Source organism: Rhipicephalus microplus, chromosome 7, assembly GCF_043290135.1.
Source record: "Rhipicephalus microplus isolate Deutch F79 chromosome 7, USDA_Rmic, whole genome shotgun sequence".
Lineage (NCBI taxonomy): Eukaryota > Metazoa > Arthropoda > Arachnida > Ixodida > Ixodidae > Rhipicephalus > Rhipicephalus microplus.
The window spans coordinates 126,189,352-126,201,775 of NC_134706.1; the positions used below are offsets into that span (position 1 = coordinate 126,189,352).

Here is a 12,424-nt window from a genome sequence, read left to right on the forward strand (position 1 = left end):
TTTGAAACTAGCAAAGTCAAGTGGTGACGCATGGCTATGGTAGACAAACGGAAGCTATCGCAACAGGGGCACTGCTTTCTGCATTCCGTCCAAATGCTGCCTAAGGGACACTTGGCTCCCATAGATGCACTGTATGTGCCATTCACTAGGATTTCCTTACAGACGGGGATGTTAACCAGTCGAGAATAGTTGGTTTGCTACCTTACACGTGGGAAAGTGATGGGGGAGTTTGAAAGAGAGAGTTTAATGAGTGGAAATAGAGAGAAATATGGAACCTTGCGTAGCCCACACACGAACGTGCACTCAGTGAGACGTACATAACGCCGGCATGGTACACGCAAGACCTTTGTAACACTGAAGCAAGGCATGTTGTTGGGCTCGTCGGTTAATCACGGTTTCAAAAAAAATGTAACTGTGCAATGACAATAGGACGAATAAATGTGTGTTTCTACATTCATCTCGTCCTAATCGCACAGTTAAAGCTTGTTTTGGAACCATTTCTACCATTGCACATGTCACTAATGTTTTACGGGCTAGTATTCGTCATAATTAGCCTGACTACGCCCAATGCAGGACAAACAACCATGTTCAGCCAGTCAACTCGGTCCTGTGCTTGCTGCTGCCACTTAATACTGGCAAGCTTCCTAATCTCACCTGCCCACCCAACTTTCTGCCCCCCCCCACTTACCTTCTCTGGAAATCCAGTTAGTTACCCTTGACAAACCAGGGTTGAGAATATTATAGTTGAAATTAAGAAAAGAATGGACGTGGGCCGGGTACGTAGCGCGTAGGCAAGATAACCGCTAATGTTTAAAGATGAAGCAAATACAGCTCTAAACGATAATACGATGCCCCACAGTGTTTTCAATGATACCAGGCAGATGCGAGGCAAGTATAGAAGTGTGGTACAATACATTGGATTTGTGTGACTACTTATTGACCACATGCGATGAATGCAGACTGGGAAGACTCTTCTATCGTGCGGCCGTTTCCTTTCCGAGCCGTGCTTCTGCTGTCGCCTCGCGTGCCCTCGGACGAGCACTATGGCCGTTTCTCGGAGGCAGTGCTGAGCTACGCCGGCACACAACCACTTTGCATACCAATGCACACCGAGCTCAAGTTTAAGGTAAGTACTCCATAAAACCTACTGATTTTAACTTTATTGAGGAAAGGGGGAGGTGCGAAAAAAAATTGCGATGCAGTTGTTATTACCCTTGATTTTTTTGCGTCGGCAGCTATTCTCAAAGGTGACTACACCTATAGCGGAGTCTCTGTCTCTAATAACACAGATGTGTTAAGACTTTACTACTGTTTTTTCCGAATATCCAGCTATTTTTGATATCCACAGCTGTTCTGCTCTTTTCTAGTATGATGAATTCAAATTATTAGCTACATATTATTTTTAATTCTCATATGCGTCGTCGCCTAAGAGGAACTTGAGGTTCATGCTAATGCACACTTGTCTTAATCTCATTTAGATAATTTGATCACCTTATATGCATATTATCGCAATTCATAATTCTTCACAAGTCTGTTGTTTATAATTGTGGCGTTGATAGACAGTTTCGGACCTGTGTTCGCCTTTGTAAAGATCGAAACTTAAAACAAAATGAACAATTAAAACCTTACTCTTAGCATTACATTCTCAATTACCGTTTTACGGCTAGAATTTTTTAAGTCAATCTGCGTTAAATAGCTACAGTCTGGGTCAGGTGTGCCTGCAATACACAGAGGGAGTTGTCAAGTCAAACTAAATCGGTAAAAGCGGCAGTTGTTCACCATACTTGCAATAGATAGTGCAATGAGAAATGCACATGTGCAAAAACAAAAAAAAAAGATAATACTGACTTATGTCTTGACATGACAACGGGCGCATATTAGCTGCGCAGTATATGCATGAGAAAATGCTTGCTACGCTGCGCGCACACTAAAAAATAGCATCTAGAGGTCATTCCTTACTGATGATCGATAGCACTACTGAGCTAGCTCTGAATATTTCTTTAGTTTTCTTACTCAGAAATGCTTGCTGCAATTTTATTCAAATTGAATATAATTAGAAATTCATAGTTTACTATTAGCGTGAAAGCGGAGGTTTAGCGAATGGCGTTACCATGAAGCAAATGCTCGTTGTGAACAGCGTCGTATAGTTAAGCGGGATAACGTTTAAGTGATTTACGTTCCCTAGCTGGGGTGGTGGCGCCACCTCTCGGATAGTTAATAAGTTCTAGAACAGTGAAAAGGACAAGAAAATGAGAATGCCTATGCCACCACGCGAAGCATTGTTAGAAATTTATTTTAGTAATAATAAAAGTAAACAAACATGAACCACGCACCAAACGCGAAAACATTTATGTTGCTGATTTGTTTGCATCGATTTTGTAGTTAAGCCTAGAAGCGTTCGAAATGGGAAGCTGTCTCTAAAACTACGCCAAATTATCCGTAATACTCGGTCATCGAAGCTAACTGATGGCAAGCGAAGCCATTTTTAACAGTCGTTTGCTGCGAACAAGGTGTATCTTTCAACAACTACGCCAAAATCACTTCGAAGCTGGCGTCCGAGAGCGCCGCCATGTTTACGTACACTACGTACACTTACGCTACCACGGTAACCTTAAATCTGAAAAATACCACGCGTAGGGCTAGCGGTGAGGGTAACGTACGTATCTGTGCAGGCGCACTTAAACTGCGGTTTGACGGTACGCCCGGAATCCTGGTAAGCCCGGTGTACTATAACTGTCTATTGTGAGGTGAGGTGGCTTGGACAACTTGAGTTTGAGTTTGTCGGGAACACCAGCGAAAAAGTAGCGTTGTAGAGGGCAAGATCATGAATTTCGAGAATGCTGAACTTGACGAGATGATGAAGTGCAGAGCGGGAAAGCGGTCAAGTGACGAAAACAAAAAACAATGTACGGCACAAAAGCTCACAGGCAACTCAATTTTATTTTCACAGCACGAAGCAAATATGTACGTGCTTCCGTTATCCACTATTCAAATTCCCAAATTATACGATGGAGAATCTTCACAGTCGCACACGTTCGTAAAGCAGTGTATAAATTAGCAATGATGTTCGATTACCATCTTTATGCTTTCACTACAACAGCGAGGTCGGCGCAGGCACATTTAAGCAATTTTTTGCCAGTATTTTTTTGTACGAGATAACAAATTTTGTAGTCACTACGAAAACACTTACGTAATGTGGAAGCACTTTCCGTACAGTCAAAGCTAGGGGTACCTGCAAACACTCAGATAAGTGATAGTACAATGCCCACTTCACTTATTGCATGTTCCTCTGGTACTCGCAGGTCCCGATATACGCCGGCCTGACATACGACGCCGTTATTCTGTGGGCCAGGGCCGCAACGCAGGTGTTACGCGAGAATGGATCGCTCACCAACGGCACTGCGATTGGGCTGAAGATACGAGGCAGCCTATATCGAAGTAAGATGCAATTGAAGAACGTGTAACGATTGAAAGCTGGGATGATGGGTGACTGTACTCGAACAATTGTGGACGCAGCGCAACGACAACGTGGGCGAAGATGAAAAAAATATTGAAGGACGTGAAACTGGCTCATGGGCGCACGTCTAGGGATGTGTAAAAAAGTGTTAGGGTGTCGACGGCACCCCATAGCTGCTAGTAAAGATTCGGGAACCCTATGCTCTGGCCTTGCTGTGTTGTTACTGTAATGGCGAGTTGATAGAGGCAAATGGAACGCATCACCACCGTTTATTTTATGAGTTGACCCGATGAGTTGCATTGTACTTGCCCTGAGATTTCTACGGCTTCATTGCTCTCATTTAATTTCATGATAGTCTTATTAGCAAATTTGACTTAAGGTTGTCGTCTTTTTCTGTTAAGATTTTTTCTGCAAACCTCGACATGAATATGAGAGATGCCGCAGTTTGTGGTCTGTCAAATTTTGACCACCCGGTGTTATTTAACGAGCATATATTTCTCAGTAGACGGGCTTAAAGCGTTTTGCCTTCATCGAAATGTGGCCGCCACGGCGGGTTTTGATGACGCCATCTTCGGGCCAAAAGTACAGCACCATAATCACTATAGGCCATAATGGCGGGTACGCTGTTGTTTTCTGGATAAAAAGCACGAGCGTTGTTCAAACGTCACGTATGTCTCGCTAACCACTTTTAACAGAGAAACTGGTTAGCAAATTGTTCCTTGCTAGTTGATCGCAATAAACTCCCGTCATTTTAGGCGGTGTGCGCCACAAAAATTACGTTGATCTCATTACTCCCTACTGGTCCCTCAAAAAGGGAGAAGACAACACGTAGAGCGAAACAATTCTTTATAAAATATACGCAATAATTCAAGCTGCATGGTTTCCTAGGTGATCTGTAAGAAAAAGAACAATAAGTGATGGCGACGAGCATAACACCACGAGTATACGCACAACAAGAGAAAACAAGGAAACTTGAAGGCAGCGAGGCGCTGTTAGAAGACGCCGAATCGATGGAAGTCTTGCGCCAACAATAATTTACCCGTATATCTAAGAGAAGAACTCGTTCTCTGTCTCAACGCCAATTTCTGTTTCTGGAGGCCTGGACAACCGTCTTGTGTCTTTCAATACCTGTGGTTCAACTCGAACGTCTCTGCGCAGAAAGTCTACGTAGAAGCGACCTATAGCATGATATATATGAATCCCAGCAAGAACTTACAAGCAAACTTGAAGCTGGGTGACCTAGCTAATACCCCGAAACAACCTAAAAGCAAACACATTAGTTTTCAGAATCATCCAATGTCGCTCTTTCAAACCTTTCGTTCATGACTGCAAGCTTCGCAACCTTTCTTTTTTTTAAATTAGAAACTCTTTTTACGAAGCTGACCCAGCTCATGCATTCTAGCGACCACACAATTACGAATAGTTTTTGTTTTATTGACCATTTCCTTCTTGTCAATGCGGGACCAGGTGCTCTCGGCTTCGACATTCGCGTCGACGAGAACGGCGACGCTGAAGGCAACTACACGGTGCTCGGTTTCTCAGTGCCAGAGGATGATCACCTCACGCCCGTGGGAAGGTTCACTCTCGCGGAGAATGCCAGCTCTCTGCCCGTACGTATGCACTTGTTTTATTCGTATGCACTTCACTGCATCTTGCATAGTTTGAAAAAAGACAGCACAGAACATACAGTACACTGTAAAGGCTGCTAGACAAGTGGTAATAGCTGTAAAATAACCAACTATAAGATTCGTGAAAATAAAACGAACTTGAGAGCTCAGTTTTCTTTGTGAGACACAATCTTGAGTCAAATCAAACGGAAATTCAGCCACGGAAAGTATAAGAGACGTAATTTGTAGTACTTATGGCATATATTGGAACGCAAATTTTCCGAAAAGACAGCTTACCACTAGAAGAGACCATAGCTGCCACCTTTGAATAACACATCTGGTGCCATGCCGTCGGGTATGCCTGCATATATATGGGCAATTATCTGGGCAATTATTTGTGCATATACATGGGCTCTAGCCGTACTAACACTCCCAGGCGTAAATGCGCACTTATACCCTTTAAGGTGAGTGCGAGAACGATCATTGCTGCAGATAAATCGGCAGAGAGTTAGACGCGATGTTTGAAGGGTGTAGGTTTGGTCTCTGACAAAGAAAAATTCTGTCAGACGCCAAACGTTGCCTATACTTTCCCCAGCTAGATTTGCATGTCGGCTTTGCAGTTGTTTCACTTGACGTCTTATTAGAAAGCGTTGCTATGTTCATTCGTATTTGAAGAGTTCAAAGTACACTATCACAGTCCCGAAAGCTGTGACACGACGCTTGGCAAATGGTCGAAAAGAATATGCAGGTGGTGACGGCACCTTGACGTCTCCCCACCAAGCACCATCCCGTCACATATTTTTAAGGCGCCTACTGTGTCATACATAGTTTCTAATCGATTAAAAATTAAGTACATTTTCATCTGTTGGTGTCATAAACCCAGCACCGAAATGTCAGAAAATTTCGTGGAGTCATATATTGCGAAAATACAAAAAATACATTTTTATATTTTTGACGTCATGTATGAAGATTTTGGCATGACATTTAAAAATGAAGCTTCAACTGTGGTTTTCTCTGCTAGTAATGAAGTTATTTTGAAACATATATGGTATTCGAGTTCTCAGAGGGCATCTGTCAATCTAAGCGGAGTCAATGTTTCTTTTTACCGCCCCTTCAAATAAACATAAACTGTGCACGGGGTGGAGTAGACTATTTAGTGCTATCCCTGAGTCCCCTTCATTGTCTTGAAATGTTAGTACACGCAACTGTGAAAGTATGAAGGAACAAGCGCCACAACAATTCCTGCTAATCTCTTTTCATCATCATTTTACAATATTTTACGCGTCAGGTAGCTTCATTTTCGCGTAAATACTAAAATAATTGAACATTATGATTAGTTTTTGGAGTTCGTAAGTTACAACATTGTGCGGATGCTGCGATGTGGTTTGACGGTTTTATTTTGTATGCTGAAATTTCCTTGTTCTTACGTGGTCTTATTTGGGAAGAACTAGATCTCTCTCGGAAGTTCGTGGTATACATGTGTTCTTTAAAGGTTGATATATAGGGTGAAAAATTGTGCCACGTGGCACTGGTGCATAAGAAAGAGAAAACACTACAACAAACAAACAATATGAACGTCTCGGGTTTTACGTCCCAAATTTGAGATGATTAAGAGACTAAGTAGTGGAGCAATTCGCAAACTTGAACCATCTGGTGTTCTTTAACTTGCACTGACATCGGACATTGAACGGGCTTCTACCGTTTCGCCTTCGTTGGATTGTGCACTAGCGCGGACTAAATGGAATTCAGTGATGTTCGTTACTACGCCGAAGAATTCCCATTTAGAGACATGAAAATCCCTATTTCGGGCATTTTTCCCTGCACACGTTGACCAAATTCCCAGCGAAATTCTCTGCGCAAGATTACTAAGCTACGCCCCCATCTACGCACAAACTTAGTATAATTACACGTGTCTCACAAACTGGCGACTTTTGAAATCGTGACTAGCCCCTCTATAGACGCACAACAAAAGCATGACTTTATTAATGCCTATACTACATTGCTATTGAAGGCTTCTAGTCCAACAGCACTGGTAGGATCTGCTAACAGCACATTGGATCTGCTAACTTTTTTTATCTCAACGTTCCAACGTATGACTTTCCATTTGTGCTGATGACATCTGTTTGTGGACATCAGGTGCGACTCAATTTCAACTTCACTTCAGAAGGCAGCATCAGTGACATCGCGCCACCTACGCAAACAAGGGCTTGAAATCGCAAATGGAAAAAGTACAGTCGTGGCTTTCACCAGAAAGCCAATGTCTGCTTACGGCATATCAATTAACGGGCAGTTGGTGCCATGCAGCCGGAGCCACCAGTTCGTGGGAGTCATAATCGAGCGAAACCTATCTTGGACCCCACATGTAAACTACGTGATTAAAGTGGCTGACCGCCATTTGTCACATGTTCAAGTTTCTTGCCGGAAAAGTTGAGGAGTGTCTGTCGAGTCTATGTTACAGCTGTACAAGGTATACGTGCTTTTTAAAGCTGCAAAGCTAGTTTTTCTGACATCAACCCAAATGGTTTTTTAAAATAGTTTTCAGGTAGCATGCCTGGCTCCTAGAAATACAGCTTGAAACTATTTCATACCTGAAAAAAGCCACCGTGTACGAAAAAGACGATGGTTAGGTTACCAGGACAAATTCGTCCATCACATGTGGGCGTCCAGATATTCAGGTGCAGACAGTCTTCAGATGTGCTGTCATTCATTGCATCTGAAAAAAAAAACACTGATAACAATAGATGAAAGCCATTGGCTATACAAACAGTCTACCTAGAACGGCTTGCACTGCTTATACTTCCGGTATATTCGACTGATTTCCGCCGCTCTCCGACTAGCATTGCAACAATGTGGAATTGGGTAGCGATCGAGAAGAGATAGATGCCTTATGCCTTATGTAATATATACTTATCATCCACCACTCACAGCTGCTTAGTCACGTTGATAATGCAGACGTATCGATCTCACCCGTGGTACGCGCAAAAAGCACAAAAAACATTCGCATGAAAAAAAGCATCGTTTCGGCATTGCGCCCTTCATTTGCACTCATTGAGAACGTGTACGAGCCGAGAGAGCAGCGGCTTGGCCGCGTAATCTGACAAATAAGCACTTAGGCGGGTCTTCAGTTGCAAATAAACAAGTTGTGTAGAAGCCGAAAAGCCACTTCTGCCGACGTCAACGAAGAACGGAAGCTGTAACAGCCGCATCGCCAAAATCCAACCAGTTATTGCTCGTGCCCCTAGATAAGGCGTATTAAAACTTGGCAATGCTCCCATTGTCTCCTTGGTGATTCAAAAGCTTGATTGATTGATTGATTGATTGATTTGTTGGGTTTAACGTCCCAAAACCACCATATAATTATAAGAGACGCCATAGTGGAGGGCTCCGGAAATTTCGAACACCTGGGGTTCTTTAACGTGCGCCCAAATCTGAGCACACGGGCCTACAACATTTCCGCCTCCATCGGAGGTGATTCAAAAGCAACAATCTAAAGGTGTTTTGAGCGCTCAATGTTTGACCAGATGAAAGCTACAGGTGCTGTTACGAAGGAAAGAAGACAACGACGAAGCGAAAAGGCTGACCCACTATGCACGTGTTGTTCTTCTTCGGATTCTCTGTCGCCATTAAAGCGTCGTTGTGTCCAGTACGCTTTGAGTGTTTATCGCCGTGTGCTATAGGATCGGCTACGTCGTGCCATAACAACAGGTGTTGCTGAAATGCTCCTGACATTGCGAAAACGCGCTGAAGATAGCGTTGTTGTATACGTGTGATTCGAGACAAACGTGAATTATTTATTAGATTCCTGCGGTACAGCCTACCTGTTATATTTAACATGTGCAAAACGAACCTGCGCACAATCCAAAATATTCAAGCCAAGGCGCTTAGGATATGCCTTCGTTTACCCCGCTGTGCCTCAACAGCTGAAACAATTGCTATTGCACCGGACAACTCGATCATGACGCACACCACCATTGAAACGATGCCTACGTACCTCGGGCAACATGCTAGGCATCCTTCCCACCACTTGGCAACCCCCGCTACTGAGAGGCCCCACACGAAACTTAGTGCAATTGTCTGTGCACATCGTGCGTCGTTTACGCCAGGTTTTGCGCCTGCTGACAAACTGGTGGATCTTCCGTGGTGCCTGACAGGCCTGAAAGTACGTCTTTTAATTCCAGGCCTAGAGAAAAAATCTAATTTGCCTTCGTCAGCCCTCAAACAATTGACCTTGCACCTCCTTCACGAAATGTACAATAACCATGGGCACATATACACCGATGGTTCAACCACAGTGTCTGGTTCTGGTGGTGCGGTGGTGATTCCAGCTAGAGGAATCACTCTGCGAATCAAACTGTCACGTGTCACTACGTCTACGGCGGCAGAACTTGCGGCTTTGCGTGGCACCCTAGAGTACATCAAATTCCAAAGACCGAGTAAATGGGCTGTGTTTTCCGACTCAAAACCAGCCCTACAGAGCATGCAGTCAGTCCTTCGACGAGGTTGCCATGAACAATTAACTTACGAAGTTGTCAAGCTTGTTCACCATGTCACAGAAACAGGCCACGAGGTCAACTTTTAGTGGCTACCTGGCCATTGTGGGATCAGTGGCAATGATTCCGCCGACAAAGTGGCTCGCACATCGCACCAAGAAGAGCACATCATTTTGATTCCTTTGTCAAGGACAGACGCTGCAAAGCAATTTCGTCACCTGGCACGTAGTCTGTGTCTGCTGGAGTGGAACACCCCAAGCATAAGACATACGAGGCTCCACCAAATAAACCCTCGACTGGAACTGCGACCTCCACCCAGACTTCGTCAACGTGAAGCTTCGCTTCTTTGTCGCCTTTTGTTGGGGTTGCCTTCACAAAAGCCTCTACAACCCTCATTGGATAGACCACCAATGCGGAATGCGACGTCTGCGGCACCGAAGAAGACATCGACCATATGATAGGCCATTGCCCTCGATTTGCCACTGAAAGACAGAAGATATATGACACATTGCGACAATTAGACGATCGGCCACTCTCCATGCAGACGCTACTGGAACACCGTCCTCGCCTTTCGTCGGCTCAAAAAGCAGTCAAAGCCATCTTGTGCTTTTTGAGGACTACTGGCCTATGTGAACACCTTTAACATTTGTGTAGTGCCACCACTGCATACGTGTCAGCCCATTGACTGACAATCCTTTTTTTTTCTCTTCTTCTTCTCTTTTCTATCTCTCTCTTATCTTTATGCCCCCTTCTCATTCCTCCAGCGCAGGGTAGCAAACTCGGCATGTGCCTTGTTAACCTCCCTGCCTCCTCTCTTGTTGTTCTTGTCCTCCTCCATCGTTCCACTCAACTTCCTGTCTCCCCTATGTGTGTTTGTCTTAACAATAAATTGGTCATTTAGGGAGTGAGAACGAGAGCACCCAGCTGTAGGCGGCTAGATAGATGGATAGATAGATAGACAGACAGATAGATAGATAGATAGATAGATAGATAGATAGATAGATAGATAGATAGATAGATAGACAGATAGATAGATAGATAGATAGATAGATAGATAGATAGATAGATAGATAGATAGATAGATAGATAGATAGATAGATAGATAGATAGATAGATAGATAGATAGATAGATAGATAGATGATAAAAGTGCTTGCAGTACGCAAAGAAACGCTTCGCAAATAAAAATATTCTGTATACACCTCTGCTCGGGTCTGAATAACTGACTTGGAAATGCAGGTGTGCTGAGATGACCATTTAATTTACATTGATGTACACAAACTTATACGTACACTTATAAGCACATATATACGCAAAAGAGCATCCATAATCATAGTGTTTCGCTTTGACAGGAAAAACACAAATTGTCACACAAGAAAACCTATTGTAACCAGCATAGTCTTACAAGATAGTGAATAACTATATGAACAACCGATTTTCGTATTTGCATTGCGCAGGTGTTTCGGCTTGACAAGGACATTGCGTGGTTAGGCGGTGCCCCACCCGTCGGAGAGCCCAAGTGTGGCTTCAAGAACGACAAGTGCGCTTCGAAGCAAGGTGAATATACGGTAATATGCGATTGGTAAGCACTCCCGACGCTGTCACCTTGATAGCAGTCTTTAGAAATGGAATATTTCTGTTAGAACGGTGGTAGAGTTCCGCAAAGTATTGCTGCTAGCATGGCCTCTCTTGTGAAGAGATGTGGTCATTTATACCATGCTACTTTCCAGGCTCCGTTGTATTTTGTGGCAGGACAGCAACATTTGCCATTATATTACGAAAGGGTATTGTGACCCCTGTTGCCAAGGCGAAAACGACCAAGTGAGGGAGTGAAAAAAAAAGCAAAAAGAAGTGGACAAGTGTTTCCTGGAGACATGCGCAGCAGCTGAAACACAAAATTTCACGCACACAAAAAAACCTCATATGGACATTCATAGCAACTTTGATATTTGTATTTTTTTCAAATGTTGAAGCAGTGATTTGAGCGAAATAGTGAAGCAAATGTTTATAATAACACCCTTATGTCCACGAGGTGCTTTCTTCGGTAGTATTTTTATTGTTCTACTTTTGCTTGCGCCTGCACTAGGACAGATTAATATATTTATTAGTAGACTTTAACGTACACTGCTTAGCTGCATACCTTAAAAACTAACTGTAAATATAATTTTTAATAAATCAATCAATTATCTACCATGCCCTCCAACAACCATGAGGCGGAAGTGCGCCTGACTGGGCTGATTGTTACATCGTTGGGGCAGGAGGTAACAGCGCTAAAAAACGGGAAGGTAAAAAAAAATAGGGAGACCACAGGCGCTAAACTAACAACCACTGGTTTATTGCACGCAAATGCAATATACACTGAAATGCTTCACGGAAAAACGAACAACAACAGATAGCACAGCATCAGCCCATGTAATAGGATGATCTTCATTCTGTCATTGCACAGATGCGGTTTTCGTTTGCTTGTGGGCAGAGCTTGCGCATATACTGAAATCGCCTGTAATAAAGCGGCATATACTAGATTGGTGCTCAGTATGCTGTTACCTTACAGTATCGTCTCTGACACTGTTTGCTCTAACTCCCAAAGACTGTAATAGGCGGCTTCACACATCCTGCAACGAGCAGGCTAGTTCCGTGCTGGACACCACCGCAATTCAAAAGGGACGTGAACCAACATATTAATTGTGATAGTGAACAATGCCATCATTATAATCATGCGAGGCTGTTTGGCGTCTTCTAGGCGCTGTTAGTTGTCGACCGCAGAGAATAGTGCCAGTGAGAAACAGCAGCAGTGAGAGCATGGTAGAAAAACTGCAGGTGTAGATTTGTGTCACCGGCGTTGGCATGAGCGGAAGGCGTAGGCCTGCCTGCT

The 12,424-nt window shown here is 43.6% G+C and overlaps 1 protein-coding gene across 1 annotated transcript in view; it reads left to right on the plus strand.

The window, feature by feature from the left end:
- The window catches only part of LOC119185209 (guanylate cyclase 32E-like), a 150,475-nt gene that overhangs the window by 68,905 nt on the left and 69,146 nt on the right, over positions 1-12,424 (plus strand). The window contains exons 6-9 of the mRNA XM_075870105.1: positions 960-1,126; positions 3,303-3,438; positions 4,925-5,067; positions 11,010-11,134. Of these exons, the coding sequence (XP_075726220.1) occupies positions 960-1,126; positions 3,303-3,438; positions 4,925-5,067; positions 11,010-11,134 (571 nt within the window). The remainder of the gene's footprint in view (positions 1-959; positions 1,127-3,302; positions 3,439-4,924; positions 5,068-11,009; positions 11,135-12,424) is intronic.